Here is a 17,083-nt window from a genome sequence, read left to right on the forward strand (position 1 = left end):
ACACAGCTGCCAAGACTACATATATGAAGTCCAAATGAACAATCAATATCAGGTTAGCATTGTGACCTAAAAAACCCTTCAAGTTAATTAGCATATGGTCAAATATTATACAAAGGTTAAAAGAGAAGTCAAATAGATAGAGTTCATCGCATGCATGGCGCAAAATCTTAATAGGTAAAAGCATAAAAACTGAAATTTTGCATTTCAGCAGTCTAATTCTAGCGTGAATATAAATTATAGAGTAAGGAGAGCCGGACGCTAGACATGGTCGTTTGCAAATAAATTCCTAAACCAAAACTTTGTAGAGTTTTTAATTGTTTCATATATATATATATATATATATATATATGAAAGCATGATCTATAAGTCACCTTGCCAAAAATAAATGAATTAAATTGTCAAGACTAGAAAATTAATCAAATATCACAAGTACTAGCTTTGCCTATTATAAATCCATGATATAAACTCGTATCTAATTAGACAGAGAGAGGATACTTTATCTCAACACAATTTAAGTTTTAACTTCGTGCTGAAAGTCCGAGACATCTTGTTTTGTTATAAGCATCATGATATGATAGTATTCCCGATAATCTTTTATATGCAGAGATTAATCCTTTGTTTTTGGATCCCAGATAAATCACTTGCATGCAAACGAATCTATTCTCATATGATGACCTTTTCTTCCTTCGACTGGAACCATGAAATTGGAAAGGAAGAGACAACGATCAATCAAAAAATTAAGAGGTTAACATATATGGTGTCTTCCTCTCCTGCCACTTGACTTTTAGCACGCTACGAGTCCAACAAATGACAGCGTCACATCACGCATCTAGTGCCCGAACGGTGCCGCCCGTGACCTGTAAGAAACGGCAAGATCTATGTTCATGGATTTTAATTTCTAGTTTCATACATCATACGTCAAGTCCAATTATTCCTTCGATCCAAGAATGGCAGCTTGCTGTCCAAATGTGGCAGATATTCTGAGTATAAACGACACCTGTTATGCAGCCAAAAAGAGTCGTATTCGATTCTTGCAGCGTGTGTTCATTGTGGTAACATGTGGACGTTGAATTTATACTCCTACATGGCCCAAGCACAATTCAAGAAAGTAATGAATTCGTCATATATAGAAAGGAAGAGCAAAAAACAAATGTGTAAGGATGAAAATATGGTCCATTAACCAAAGATTTGGGATTCAATGTGGTATTCAAATCTAAACAAGCCGTTAAGATTCTCTTGTGTATGAAGCAAAGAGTTTGGGTCAAAATCAAATTAAAAATCTTAAAAGTACACCAAAACAGTGCGATGGAGAGGTGCACCCTAGCTAGAAGGATTCTTTGGAAATTCAGTAGTAAGAGAGCCCATGGGCCAGGCCCCTAAGGCCCCAATTACACACTGCCCATTCATTTCCCAGTGAAAGTATTCCCAAATGTGGTCATTCTAATTAACAGCGCAACATCACCAATTCACCACGAAGGCCGAAAGGTGCCTCGTAAATAAGTTGCTGCCAAATGGCGTGTGTACTGCCCTAGCTATAGATAAATAGTGTTCTTAACAAAGTCTTTTCTAGGTTTCATCATCCTGTAATAGTTTCCTGGCTTGCAGGCGATTCTATCCATTCCTTAAGTGGAGAATCCATTCATTAATTACTTGATCAAGTCTCCAAACAACTGTTTCCTTTACAGTATTAGCCTTTCATAGTTGATATTGATTTGAAGTTCTTCCCAAAGTTGGTTTGTTCTATCATATATTGATCACTAACGGTTGACCTTCTGTTTATATTAATCAATTAGGTTGCGGATTCAATGGTTCAGACTTTAGATTAATTATGAGTTAATTCCTGGAATTTTATAATTACACAATATCTACACGTATAATGGACCCAAAAAAGTTGATTTGTGTCTAGTCGATATCGATACACCTCAAGTCTTGCTTCTCTGGTTTTTGGCTATTAACTGAAGCTTGGTGGAGTTGTCTACGGAGGATCTCTTGCTCATTAAGCTGTTTCCTGATCTTCTGGTATATGCATTTTGTTTTTGCTGCTGTTTCATTGGTAATATTTCTCACCAACGGCTAGCTTGTAGCCTCATGGTGCTTCTCTTCTACAAGAAAAAAGAAAAGAAAAGAAAGAAGCCTATACGACCCAAGTCTTCATGAAGATTACTCCAAAGTCAATTTCAAACCAGTACAAGGACGTCAAAGTCACAGTACCACTAACTGCATATGGCCGTAAAACATCTCAGGAAGACTTGGCCTTTCATTAAATGTCCTTTTCATACCTTTCAATTTCCTAATCTCCCATTAACTTGCTTGCTGCTTGCCGCTTAATTTGAAGATCAGATGACGTTTAGTCACAATTCCATGTACATATTGTCTGAACTCTGAAACGGTTTACATCAATACCTAAACATTTTTACTACTGACATTCCCTCATGGAAGAGCTAATGATCTCTTATAACTGATGGTACTCGTATGTGTAAGCTGAGTAGAATTGCATCCTTCTAGTAGTGGATTTGTACAAGCTAATCTGCTTAATTTCTAATTCAATATCAAGGCATAGTTTGTTCACTAATGACAGGAAACAAACATGGGACATGGTGATGCATTCCTTACCTTTTTTTCTTCGCTAGGCCGGTGATTATATATTAATGTATTCTTTTAGTCATCGAACTTTTCATATTCAAGAGTCGCGCGGCATGTTTTTCGAGCAACTATATGCAGTTCCACATCAGGCATATGCATATTTGATCGAGACTAAGGCAAGGTTTGGAGCAGCAGGGCAAAGAAAACTTGAGGGATAAGTGCATATTTTGCATATTGCACTTATTATTAAACAGGTTTATAACTTCAACCAGCAGCTATCATACCGGGGAAAGGAGGTGCTTGAGAGTGTGTCAAAAAACTATCTTCATCTATTAAGTTATTAGGTGAGGTTTTAAAATATGATTTATATTATTCTTTAATATACTTCCTCAAATTAAAGTCCTTGAAACTTGCACAAGCTCATAATACCCTGTGCTTAATTTTTATCAAATAAATGAGGATAATGAAATTTAAATTTGTGACCGCTTGATCATTAAGACTCTAACACCATGTCAAAGAACTATCTTAACTCAGTAGTTTAAGTTGTTAGGTGATGTCTCAGGATATGATTTATATTATTATTTAACGTAGTGTGTTAAGATTGTTTTTTAAAGTGTTTTTCGCTTGAAAATACATTAAAATATTATTATTATTTTTAAAAAATTATTTTGATATTAATAAATCAAAATGATCAAAAAATATATAAAAAATTAATTTTAAATAAAAAAACAATTAAATTTTAAAAAACATAGTTTCAACTATGTTAACAAACAGAAATTCCTTTCTAATTAATTATTGTATTCAAGTTGGTACGAGCTCAATGACTAGGAGTTTATTTTTGTGGTTTCTTTCTATCTTTCATTGTTTTTTTTAATTTAAATCCAAAACTATAGCATGAGAAACAAATCTACTTACCATCATATCCAAATCTCATGAAGATATATATATATATATATCTTGAACACCTATTCTAACAGTTTAGTCTGTGAAGAATTTGATGGTGTGCTAAAGTCAGACCAATTAATCTGCTAAGAAATATTATTGGTAATCTAAAATGAGAAGTTATGCTTGGTTGCACAAAAACCATGCTACGATATGCCATTTAGTACTGAACTACATGTGAGATACACCATCTCAATAAAATCTTAACACGTTCTTTTCTTGACTTAATAAAATCAGTCGTAAAATTTGATGATCAGAAGGGAGAGCTTACCAAAACCGTGTCACGGTTTTCCCTATATATATGAAATCTTAACAAGTGTATATGATCAGTCAAATTAATTCCCTCGATTATTATAAAAATATATATATATATATATCGTTTAGTATACGTAGCAAGGTAAGCTATATCGTATGATATTCATCTAGCATATATATAACTAAAACGTAATTAACCTGGCGCTATAATCAGTAGCTGGCTAGCCATGGCCTTTAATTTTATTTCAGGCAAAGTAATAATATATTTTGGCCTGAAAGCTAGATTTGCATCACGCTGATCAATACCTTCACGTAGGAAATGACAACTACTTCACATGAAACAATACATATGCCACAGTACACACTTGTTTTCGTGGCTAGTAACATGTTTGTTTCCACTTTATTAACATTAATTATAAGCAAATCAAGCCACACGGTACCATACTTACATATGTAAGCTTCACGAGCTTAATTATCAAGCTTGATTAGTTTTTGGGTGGTCTAGTACCATTTGTGTAATGGTGGTGTGTCTGAGCAGATGAATATCCACCTCCATAGCCACCCAAGCTTTGGTTTGTTTCGTCGTCGTCGTCGTCGTCGCTGGCAGTTTTACTTTCTGTGTTACTGTTTCCCTTGTTTGAAGTAGGCGTCTTGGCGTCATTTTCCCCAGCGTTACCCTTCCGACCAAGAGATGATGGTTCACTCAATAGATGACGGTTGGCCACCTTAGGTTCCATGGTGGTACTGAGCACTTCTGCATCAGCTTGCAGAGATGCTAACATCAACAGGAAAGCAAGGAGAAGAGCTAACAAGATCTTCATCATGATCAGATATTTGTCTGCAGTATCCTGTAAAGCAGCAGTAATTAATATGCTAAATTATTAGTTAAGATCCTTTCTTCTTCTTTTTTTCTTTCAAAAACAAACTATCTATAGAAAGCAAGATGACGGAACTGAAGCTAGATAGGATAGAAATTACACACATATAATTTGCTTAGTCTGAGCTATGTAGAAACATGGATCTAATTAGGGTTGCTATATGTAAGCAGGTTTTTCATCACTGTTTAACGATTACAATTGGATTGTGAGACCGATATTGACAGATCAAATTAACTGTGCGAGCACTAAAAAAGCAAGAATGTAGTGGTTGTATCACAATGTCGTACCACCATTGGATGAGGCAGCAGCCACCAAAGAAGTAATTATGATTAAGATTGATAATTAAGGCATTCTCATTGTATACGTTCAAAGATTGTCATAATTAATCATGGATTTGTATACGCTGCCATTTTAGGGTTCAACAGTGTCGATGATAAAATGCGAAAGATTGTTAAAAAGTCTTCTTACCTCCAATAATTGTTGGTCACCATTTACATTTAAATTTGCAATTTGGTTGACTATATATATATATGAGTGTGTGTGTGGGGGCGGGTGGGTATGGTTAAATTCAATAATTATAACATTTCCCGGCTCAATCCTATGGCACCATTGCATGGTAAAACACTATAACGTACGTAGTCCTTTTTTTATATTAATCCTTGAGCTAAGAATGTAGATTATTTAACTCCAGGTGGTATAATAACTGATATGAGAATATCCGTCTCTATTTCCCCCTTGTATATTTTACCAGCAGTTTGATCCCCCGATTGTTGTTACAAGTCTGCTAACATATTTTCAGTTATTTCATTTAACTTGTCGGATATCTTAACCACAGAACAAAAACTGCAGTCACAGATCAAAAACTGCTCAAATGAATCTTGAACTAATAATATTGTGTGTTAATGCAGTAATTATTTTGACTATGAAAGTACTTAAAGAAAATCGGAAGCAAAAAATATACAAGCAGTTGCATTAATTTTTGGATACGTAAGCGGTTAATTAAGTGTAGACGCATTACCATGAGAAATATGAAATGTAAAATATGAAATGTCAATTTAATGTTAAAATTATGAATGAAGATAGATGATGATTGATGAATTAGTTTGCGCAATGCATAGATTTAAGCGGAAACATCAATTCTAAGTTATATCAGACCAACCACGTCACCATCTATCCTAATTATGATTTTTTTTCATTGTATGTTGTTAAGGAATGATTAATTAAAGAGAAACGGAACAAAACCTCATAGTTTCTTACTATAATCACATGCTGTAGGTTAAGTGGAATGATTTTTTGGACACTTTTTAGTGCCGAGGCCTCATCAGCCATAAGAGGTTCGAAAGTACCTCTGATCTGCCAGCACCCACACCACAACACCTGCGCCAAATGGCTCCTAATGAGAATAAAGCCTACCCCAGTACCATTTCTTCGGTTAATAACACAACACCTGCGCTGCTTCAGATTGCACTCAAGGAAACCATCCACCAGCTTGTTCCATACCTGAGGTAATTCTGCTCCCGTGCCATGCGACAGTGAAGGATGAGGAATGTGCCAGCTGCCTTCTATTGATCAAGGAAGTCGAGCCCTAACCTTGTTACTCTACTGCTAGACATGCTGATGGAGTTCCATATATAGTCTATCTTTGCGGTGCCTCCATGCTACTGCGGTTATCTTGGTGACCAACTCCCCATCCGGTGCCTGCAGCTGCATAAACATCCAGTTCCTGAGTCCTTGCATCACCGTTATGGTAGGCTGGAGTTCACCAGCAACCTTGAATGAACGGGCATTGAAGTAATATATGATCAACGGTTTCCTCCTCAAGACCACAAAGTACACACCTACTATCTTCAATCTCCAGCCCTCTCTGTAATAGTCTGGCACGAGTAGGTAGACTATCATGACAAGCCCTCCAAATGAAATGTTGGAAGAATATTAATACTTGTGGTACGTGTTAATGGATAGCAAAATAATAAGCAAAATTAAAGAATAAAAAGAAAATTTGAGAGCAAGATAACTTTATTAAATATTTTCTCTCCTATGTTATTTTTTTTATATTTTTATTTATATTTATTATTACAAGTTTATTTATAAGTCTTATGTTCTAAACAAATAAAAAATAAAAAATTATAATATGATATATTTTAGTAACTTAATATTAATAGATTATTTTTTAATCGATCGATCGATCCATCTAATTCAACTAGTTAAATAGTAAATATATTCTAGTGATTGATTTAATCAAGCAATCAATCTATTTAATTCAATAGAAGTATCAATTGAGATCAATTCCTTTAATTTTCAGGGAAAAAAATCCAATTTACTTTCAACATGAAATACTTTATTTTTGGAGGGATTTTGAGTTGCATGGTATCCTCCAAGTACCCTTCACAATTGCACCCAAATTCGGATTTACTACTTCCAAGGCTACTCGGCAACCTGTCTTTGCCGAAGACATATCTGGTGAAAGAGAATAAGAAAAAGTAATCCAAACAAGTAATTTTGGTTGTCAATAGAGGGGGGAAGAAAGCAAGGGTAAAAAAACGACCCGAATTTTCAGGGACAGGCATTAAAACAGGCCGTTTAGCATATCACTAGCAAAAAAACACGGTAAATTAAGTACTACTACTTCTTCACTCCTTGCACGTCGAAATAATCTCTCTCCCCACACAAATTCCGTTAATCCCTCAACATCCATAGCAGTCATGTTCATAGCTGATAATAGCGACCAACCACTACTTAGGCTATTCTATTAGGCGCCTGATCCGGAACGTCTGCCCTCGGAGGCTTCGCTTCCATTAACAACAAGAAAGAAAATCAAGCCTCAAACGTCTTCTTACGTGGCGTGTAATTTGGGCCCTGTTATATTATTTAAGCCAAGACCAGGCCCGGCCCATCAAACTCTACACGGAGTACAGAGATCCTCAATCATGTTTATAGCCGTTACCAGCCCCCCCTAAACAGAAGCCATCATCAACCATGATTTAAGCTGTTAAGCGCTCAATCAGTAACCTCCATCCACTATTGGAATTAGGAGTATATATATGATAACACCCCCCCTTCTCCTCCGTCTCCTTTTTCATAATTCGGCAAAGGAAAGCAAGCAAGAAAATCAAAACTCAATAGTCCTCCCGCCAAAAACAAAACGCTCAGAATGAAAGCTTATCAAACACCATCAAAAAAAGAACACTACTCTCGAACTTCTTCTGATCGCATATGCAAGGATTCTCTGTTGAAGAAGCCTCTAAAGGTTCTTCAATTAATTCAACTCCAAACCCTAACTTCTCTCTCTGTATTTTTCGTTTTCAAATTCAAATTTCCTTTTGATAATCTCTTACCAGTCGTGTCACTTGTGTAGAATGCCAAGAAAAGCTTGGACGGTGCGTTTATCTCGGCTACTCCAGGTGTTTCTCCGGAAATCAGCAAGGAATCGAGTGATTTATCTCCGGTTTCGGAGATCTCTGATGCTAATCCTTGTAGCCAAACAGCATCAGTAAATTTCTCCTTGTTTCATTCAAATCGTGTATTCTCTCTCTCCTTCTTTTTTTGGCATCTTGGAAGGATTTTTATTCCCCCTAATTTGCGTGTTTTTAAATTGTGTTCCTCTTTTCTAATTATAGGTGTGTTCCATGTGTATATTTTCCCAAACCACGAGCGTGTTTCTGTTTTTTCCGTTGCTTGTCTGGCACCATTCTAATTGTGCATTTCTTTTTGCGCCAGCTTTTCCCTCGTGCATAATCATAGTCGTGGAGTAATATTTTTCTAATTTCCATTGATTTTCTTTTAGATAATCCATATAAATGTCATTTAACATTTCATTTTGAGTTTGATTTTGAATTTTTTTTTTTGGGTAAGAAAAAATGGCGGTTGTGAAGTGATTCGCAGATCTTTTTATGGTATTTTGTGTTTGATAGATGTGATATCTAGGCACTTGAGCTTCTTCTTTTTTTCCTTCTTAATTAGCTATATTTTTTATATTTCATGTTTGGTTTATTTGGATAAATTTGTTTCCCTGGTTTCAGATCTCCGTGTTAGCTTTAAATCCAGTTGTTTCAGCTTCAACAGAAATGTCCTCTCTCCCAGATATTACCCCAAATTCAAACACCATCACCATCACTGATGATTCGGGCAGTATTTCTACAGATTGTTATGGTGTTAACAAGCAATGCAGCTCGAAGATTGGTCAAGTGGAGGGACTGGAGGCAGATATTGTGGTGAATCTTCTCAAACAAGCTCGAATTGAGGTTTGGAAAGCAGATGTTCAATCAAAGAAGCTTCTGGATGCATTAATTAAGGTTGTCATAGATGAATTTTACACTCTAACAGGAGAGAAAGACTTGACAAATTGTTTTGTTTCTATGAAAGGGCGTGTCGTATGTTTGTGTTTGTTGATTTGGAGCTTTGCGGTGTCTGGGTTCCTCTTGTTTGATCTGGGATTGGGTAGCTCCGGTGGTGGACCGCCGCCTACTTAAACTATTTCAGGAAAGGGTATGAATTTTGTTTGGCGGGTTTAGTTCTGTTCATTTATGATATGCCATTGAAATTCTTTGATTGACCTTACAATTGTTTGTTACAGAGTAGATGGTATGGTATACAGTCTTGTTTTTGAATGGTCGTATCACTGTGAATGTCTTCGATTCAGAATATGATGGAATAAGTTCTTTCTCGTATTCAAAGTTATCACTTGTAAATTTCTGGAGCACTCACTGCATTTATTTTTCCAGGAGAGCGTTTCTTTTAATACAAAATCTCCTTGACACTACTACTGCCAGAACTTCGTTTGGAGAGATGTAATCAAAATAACTTGGCCACCACTGCCAAGCCCCTTGTCTCTCATTTTCTTCTGCTCTTGCTACTTATCATCCTTTGCAGTTGCTTCGGCAAGTGAAAGTACTCACAGCCCTTTGATTCAACACTTCCGCTCCGTAACATAGGAGCTCATTTTGGTCTGTTTTTCTGAGCACCTCCCTTGAAATGAATTTAAAAACTCATTATATCACTTCCTTTTAGATGGTATGCTGGCACGCTCTCCTGTCGTGGTTCTACTTCTACCTCATCAACTCCTTAAAATGATAGGTGCATGTTCTCTTCTTATGATATAGGTGCTCTGTTCATCCACTCCACATAAATAGTTAGCCATTGTCGATGTTATTTTGATTTGCTTGGGCCTAGTTGATAGATAGCCCGTAGCTCGATGATGTTGAAAATCAACGTCATTAGGTACTGCCCTCTTCCGTCCTGATGCCGATATATCAATTTAGAAACACAATTCTAATGTGAGATTCCTGTTTCTACTTTTTCCTGGTTTGCCATCTCGTCTCACCGCCCTGAGCTTGACAGCCACATGGGTTTTTTTTTTCCATCTAGTAATAATTTGAGGAAGCCCAGCCGAGCCAGTAGTTGGCATGACTGATGTTGCTTGGTGTCCATGAATGATCCATTCCTAATGCCAAAGGATAAGAGCAATTCTTTTGCCGAAACCACCCTAAAAAAATAGTTATAATCAAATTCTATATTAAGTATACCCCTGAATTTGGAAGCATTTAAATGCCTAAAAATCGTATAATTAGTCCTCGCTAATATTTAGGACTCCTCTTAGCGCAAAATTCTAGCAAATCTACGAGCATGTCCCATCATCCAGCTATGCTGTTTAATCTACCAGCTGATTTTGTCGAGTGAATACGCTTCTGTCATCTAGTCAGCTTCCAATCAGACTATCCACTTTGGAAGAACGTGGTTTCCGACCAAGGGTTGATAATGATATTAGTCAGCGGTGGAGGGATTCATCTTTAAAGCCTTGTAGATTTTACTTCGTAGGAGGCGGCAACGATCTTGACATCGGCAATTGTCTATAGGAACACGGAACAAACAAATTTACTTTTTGAGGTTACCAGCTGTGCGGTGCGGACAGTCCGAGGAATGATAGCAACCATTGGATGTGTCAGTAATCACTGTTGATATATGCATGGTCTTTGGCCACTCGTAAAGTTTTCTCGTTGGAAGGGAACGAGGAAGAAATAAATGGAGGGGCCTCTGTGAGTTCAAGTAAGACAAAATAAGAAAGTATGTTCAAATAGCTAACCAGCATGCCGTCTAAGGAAAGTCTTGCGATGTAACTTGTCGCGAGGAAATCTTACTGCTAGTTGAATGACTCCGGATCAAGAGAACAGCATTGGAGTAGATCGGTCAACCTTTGCAAGTCTGAAGATTATATTGTATCACAGAATGAAAGGTAGGGACACAATTGTAATTTGGTTCACTGTGGTCGCCTTGAATTGCACCAAGACAACACCCTCACAAGTTTTCAAAGCTTAATTTGAATTATTTTCTGCTTCTTAGCATAATAATTAATTTATTAAATATTAAAGGATGTGGAAAAATTACAGAGTTACCCTTACAAAACTGAATTACATTGTGTTTTTTTTTATCCTTCAATAATATATCATTTTAAAAATTTTGCTTTATAGTTTTTTTATTTTTTCTTTATGGTTGTATATCAGTCTCATATATTTAATTTATTTTTATAAATTTTAATCTTTAATATTATATTTTTTAGAATGTTTTTTATGTATTTTTTATGAATTTATCTATGTCTCGTGATATAGATCACAGGTTAAATAAGTTAATTTTAGATGACTCAGATTATTTTTTTGTTGCTTTTCTAATTAGTTTTTTTTATTTTATCTTTCAATTTCAATGTTAAGTTGGTTAAATATTGAGATTCATAGTTTTTTCAATTTATTTTTTATAGAGTTTTCTCGATCTCATAATCAAGATCATAGATTTAGCAGGTTGACACGGCTTGACTTTATTTATTTTTTCAGGTCCTTTTTTCATTCAATATCTTTTTAATTGGATTTTGTAAATTTTTTTGATTTATTTTTTATGGAATTATCCTGATCTCGTGATATGTGTCATGAGTATGGCAAATTGAGTCAAGTTTGGGTCCTTTTTTAATAGATTTTTTTTAATTTCACCCTCAAACAACTCAATCTTTTTATAATTTAGTTTTTTTTAAAAAAATTATCATTTAATATTATGTTATTTAATTATTAACCTTTATTTTTTTAAAAAAATTGCTTTATGTGGAGATATCATAGTATCGTAGATTTAGTTTTTTTTTTCTCGATTTCAACCTTAAATATCGGATCTATTGAAAATGAAGCTTTGTAATGTTTTTTTCCTTTTTATAAAATTATACCAATCTTATTACCCGAGTCACGAGTTTAACATGGTAGCTCGGATTGACTTGGGTTATTTATTTTGTTCATTTTTTATTTCATCATTTAACAATGAGTTGGTTGAGAACTGCACTTCATGATTTTTTTAATTTGTTTTCTAATATTTTCATAATTCAATATTAAGTTTATTAGAAATTGAATTTCATAATTTATTTTGATTTGTTTTTTATAAAGTTATCACGATCTCATGACCCGAATTATAGATTTGACAAATTAACATAAATCAGTTAAATATATCATTGCCTCAATAGTTGGAAAAAAAATATTTCAATTCATTATCATATTAATATTTAAAAAATATTTCATCCAATATACATTATAATTTAAGTTCATGATTATTATTATTTTACCAAAAATATGTTAGCAAAGCTTTGATGTTTTTACAGTTAAAAAAATTAATTTCACCCACAACATATTACGAGTAAATAATGAAGTTATTTTTCTATAAAAATTACAAGATATTTTATAAAAAAAATATGATAAGTAAATATAAAAAGTATACATGTATCAGTGAAATTTACAAACAAGTATCGTTTTAAAATAATGATTCAACCATTATATGTATTTTTATATTTTATATCATATTTTCATAGGATAATTACTAAAAAAACTCATAAGCTTTGATCGATTTTTTTATTTTTTTGTTGTATTTTAAAAAATTACATTTATATTATGTTCAAACAAAAACTTAAAAAAACAAAAAAAAACAAAGAAACGAATCCTATCCACACTCAACACTACTCGGTGTTTCCATCTCAAAATTCACAATCTCTCTCGTCAAACCTGGAAATATGAATCGTAAACTGATAATTGAATCCCACATCAATCTCCCAAAGTTCTCGCTGGACCCTCGAGTTCCTAGCCCTCATGCCCTCAACAAAAGGGCATTTAAGGAACAAATGAGAGGAAAAGTGTAGATCTCGAGGGCCAAAAGAAAAGGCAATAGAGGAAGCAGCAGAGAGGGGGAGAGGAGAGTCAGCGAATGTTGAAGTGGAGACAAATTTTGTGAGAGAAAGACAGGGTAGTGGGTTTAGAAGAGGAGGAGAAAAGGCAGGAGAAGTAAAAGAGATGTGTCAGTGATTCAAGGATTAAGTTGAAGATAAGTAGACCAACAAGGGATTACGAGGTTCATTTTGAGAGTAAGAGTGGTGCTTCAGATACAGTGTGTATTGGAAATCCTGACTTCCATTCTTGTGATTGTGAGGACTCGATCATTGGCATGGTCGTGTCTTTTAGGCAGACAAAAACTTCGAGAGAACGAAGGTTGACAAAGATACGAGAGGTTTTAACTTTTAAGGTTTTTTGGTTTTAAGAGTTCCACTTCCATCCCTCTATTTTAAAATTGTGAAGGCTTGAGATTTGTTTCAGAAAATAAAAAAAAAAGGACATCAAACTCTTGTGTTCGTCCTGAAATTCTTGAGCTTGCAAGAACTATAGTCGGATAATGTGGTGGTTTGCCCCTTGCACTCATAACTGTAGATAGAATATGGTTTGCATTATGCAAGTGAAGTGTTTGATAAAAAGCCTAAAAGGGATGGAATATTGATTACCAAGTCATTTATTTTTTTGATGATAAAGATATAATACTAGTATTACAAGGCTTTTTAAATATTAAACGAACAATAATAACGGGTCCTGTAAATAATTAAATAATTTTTATTATTTTTAAAAAATATAAAATGTTAATGTGTATAAAATTCAAGATATAAAATATAATTTCTCAAACTAAAGAAAAAATAAAAACATGATCAAACTTCAGAAGATTTTTTTTTGTAACTATCACTATTTTCATTCATGTCTACAATCCTGACGCTCATCACATCTTTAACGAAAGTGGTTCGAAAGAATCTTAGATAAAGACACCTCATAAATAATTTGACAATTAGATCATAAGTTAATTGGACAATTAGTCCTTTTCTTTTCAGTCGTCACGAGGAGACAACGAGGCATCTTAGTTGACAATTTGATCGTAAGTTAATTGGAGGAGCTGGAGACCCAGTGGACCAGTGGTTACAACTGGACTTTCACAAATGGCCGTGCCTTTACTTGATTTCGGGCGGTGAGCTCTTTATTTTATTTTCAGTGGCGGTTTCATGCCAGGCGTCCTGTTGTTTCAGGATCCAAGAGATGAAGAAGAGGGCCACTCTTGACGGTCGGGCAAGGGTGTGAGTGGCGATGACTTGGTGGCAATCAATGAAAGTTTTATTAGTTTATAGATGATGGTGAAGCTTCTTTTAGCTAGCTGTACTTAAAGGCAAAGAAATTGGTGTAATCCACCACCTTTGCTACTTGAAAAGTTTGTGGAATAGGAATAAATTATATATTTTTATAGAGCAATTGTACTCAAAGAAATGGTTAAGTATAATCAAAAAGAAAATTCAAGTTATTGGAGCGAGCCTTTGTGATAATCATTCGACGTGTCCCTTCCATCCATCCACTGGCATCTCCTGCTGGTATCCTGTCCAGTCATCGAGCAAGGGCATATTCGTGGTCCTGTGAAAATGGTTCAGGTCTCTCGGGCTGTAGCGTTTAACAACAGATGGTCCTGAGCCAGATTTTAGGAATATATATATTTTTAAACATCTTAATTATTTTCTCCTATCGCGGTGAAAATATTGACGGTGCTTCTTAAGCTCCTTGAATTGGGCTGTTGAGAGCTAAAATGGTACGTTTGGTCACCTAATCTCAGAATATATGCCAGTTACGTTGAAAACCCTTTTATTATCATCTCTGCTTTTGCTCCGTCGTTTCAAGATAGCTACCAGCAAAAGATAACCTATATTTTATTCGCAACAAAACACATTATTATTAGTATCATGTATCTATGCATGCGTGAATGAACAAGAAACTAATTCAGATTGATTTTGGATTCCATCACCAAAGCTTGTCGGGCAATGTATTTGAATGTGATTTGATATTGAAAATACATCAAGATCTTGATACTTTTGCCCAGCATAATGTCAACTGTCAAGCAGGTCGTCAGGGACGCATCGGGTCGCAAATTTACAACACACATAGCACAGGTGAGCGATTCTCTGTTAGCAAACCTTCTGCATTTATGCGATCCTTTTACTTCGAATCGGTGATCTTTCACCATCATCAACTACATACATCTGGTAATTAATGGGAATTCCACAAGCAATAATTACCTTACTTTTATGGTGCTGTTTATTGCTATATCCTTTTTGGTGCTTGATGTTTTATTGTGTCTCAAACGAAGGAGGCAGTCTCTCTGGCACGCCATGATGCATAATAATATTTTAAATTCTCAGGAACGTATTTTCAAGGTTTTCGTTTCCCACTGCATATGTGCTCAAGGGGGGTCGACAGACAGACACATGGTACCATGATTTTTGGTGAGAACGAGGATTAGTTTCATGATTAGCATCTTGGGATAAATTAAACGATCCATGATGATAAAAGGATCCAGACATTGTTTTCTTTATGCCAAGCTCGCCGTGGCAATTCTTGCTATTCCGGCTCAAAACCAACCCGTTTTTGGATGGGAGATTAACCTGATCATTTCTACCGTGAAGACAAGCTTAATCTGCTGGTGGTTCTTAGGAGCGAGTGGCTAATGACATGAAAGCCCATCACTTGGCTTGACATGTGCCTGTTATTTTCATCACCGATACATGGTGCAAGGTCGGGGAATCATCAAGCACTCTATTATTGCAGGGCAGCAATTCCGAAACTGGAAATCATATGAAGGTCTGTCCAGTTCTACGACTCTTTGGACGAGCCTGTGCATAAACCCAGAGAGTGTCAAAAGAAAGGAAAGCAATTGCTGTGATAAAATACATAAGAACCCATCATGGATCCCTTCAAATAAAAATCTTTTCTGCAGAAAAAGCTGGGGAGGTGGGTGCTGGAAATGTGGAGCATAACTGTCCCACACCTCACCAAGGAGCAAAATTCCAAACCTCCTCCAACAAATACAAAACAAAGGGGAGAAAGAGCAAAGTGCCAGAGGAACAACCCACATTGCACATGCATTTTTTTCATTGTTTACGACTTCCTTTTCTGGATCATCACCTCCATTAATCATTGCACGGAATGAAAACCAATATTTTTTTACAAGGGAAGGGACCCATGCTCTAGTCAAATTAGTGGAAGCCAACATACTCCCAATCATTCATTGAAACATTATCAGCCCATGCTATTTTACTACAGGTCCTCTGCTTCTCTGTATTCTGCAACCGTTCCCAACATCCAATATCTGGGTTTGAAATTGTCAACTAGTCAACTTCATAACTCCATTTTATTGGTGGTGAACGGGGTTCTCATTATAGAAATCCTTCTTCTTCTTTCAATGATATTTCGAAATTGAAAAAAATAAATTAAAATCTTGTGACCGCAATGTATTCGTAGAATATAAAACTGTCCTCAGGCGTTTGTTATTGATTTTAATTTAATGTAGAATTATATTATCCTCACCCTACCACCTTTTGTCCTGATCAATTTGACCCGCGAAGCTTTGATTTTAGCTAAAATCATGTAAAATCTTAAAAAAGAATTCCCTTTTATATACTAAATATCTTTCATCATGTATACTATTCGAAGAAAACTTATGTTTCAAATAGTATTTCATGAAAATAATTTTTATATTGTCAAATTATTTTAATATATTAATATTAAAAATAACTTTTAAAAAATAACTAATCCAATAATCCAACGGGCACCACACTAAATTTTGGCAGCACTCCCATGTATTACGGCACATGGAGGGCACTGCCATGGATTGCAATTGGTGTGACAAAAATAAAAAAAAGGACAAGAAAATGGAGCGAAGATTGGAAATATGATGTGGGTACCATAAAGTTCGTTAAATATTGTACAATTTCACAATACGAGAAGGGCAAGTTCGTCATCCGAGAAGAATGTAAAGCAGCAGCAGCAGCACACTATTTTGCTTCCCCGCGACTTTGTCCTGGGAAACAAGGAGGCAGGTTATAGGACAGAGGGTCAGGGTGGTGTAGGGGCTGGACCACGCACAATAATAGACCAAAAGTAGGGGTAAGGGGCCAATATTGTAAAATCCTTAGACAGGCCGAAAAGATAGAAGGACCCCCCCGCCCGTCAAAACTGAAGAAGAAAAGCATCATTAATCAATGTGGGTTTTTCACTTTTAATTTTTAAATGAAACGCGTACTGTGCTGCCTTTTGATTTCTTTATTCCTTTATAAC

The 17,083-nt window shown here is 35.4% G+C and overlaps 1 protein-coding gene across 2 annotated transcripts; it reads left to right on the forward strand.

Annotated features, from left to right (window-relative positions):
• Positions 1-7,635: 7,635 nt before the first annotated feature.
• On the forward strand, positions 7,636-9,325 carry LOC133705912 (uncharacterized). Of its 2 annotated transcripts, none has more exons than XM_062131352.1 (3): positions 7,636-7,905; positions 8,014-8,178; positions 8,678-9,325. In XM_062131352.1, exons 1-3 carry the CDS (start codon positions 7,810-7,812, stop codon positions 9,125-9,127), a joined length of 711 nt encoding a protein of 236 aa, XP_061987336.1. In that variant the 5' UTR covers positions 7,636-7,809; the 3' UTR covers positions 9,128-9,325. The 2 variants fall into 2 exon arrangements, with proteins under 2 accessions (XP_061987336.1, XP_061987337.1); XM_062131353.1 differs by having other exon boundaries at positions 8,014-8,148.
• The last annotated feature ends 7,758 nt before the right edge of the window (positions 9,326-17,083 follow it).

Source organism: Populus nigra, chromosome 10 (genome assembly GCF_951802175.1).
Source record: "Populus nigra chromosome 10, ddPopNigr1.1, whole genome shotgun sequence".
Classification (NCBI taxonomy): Eukaryota; Viridiplantae; Streptophyta; class Magnoliopsida; order Malpighiales; family Salicaceae; genus Populus; species Populus nigra.

What these genes read in the sequence shown, in the direction of transcription:
- LOC133705912 (XM_062131352.1), top strand. Translation starts at nt 7,810, where the DNA reads ATGAAAGCTTATCAAACACCATCAAAAAAAGAACACTACTCTCGAACT. An exon ending in TGTTGAAGAAGCCTCTAAAG is followed by an intron (nt 7,906 to 8,013) that starts GTTCTTCAATTA and finishes TCACTTGTGTAG; the next exon opens with AATGCCAAGAAAAGCTTGGA. An exon ending in CCTTGTTTCATTCAAATCGT is followed by an intron (nt 8,179 to 8,677) that starts GTATTCTCTCTC and finishes CCCTGGTTTCAG; the next exon opens with ATCTCCGTGTTAGCTTTAAA.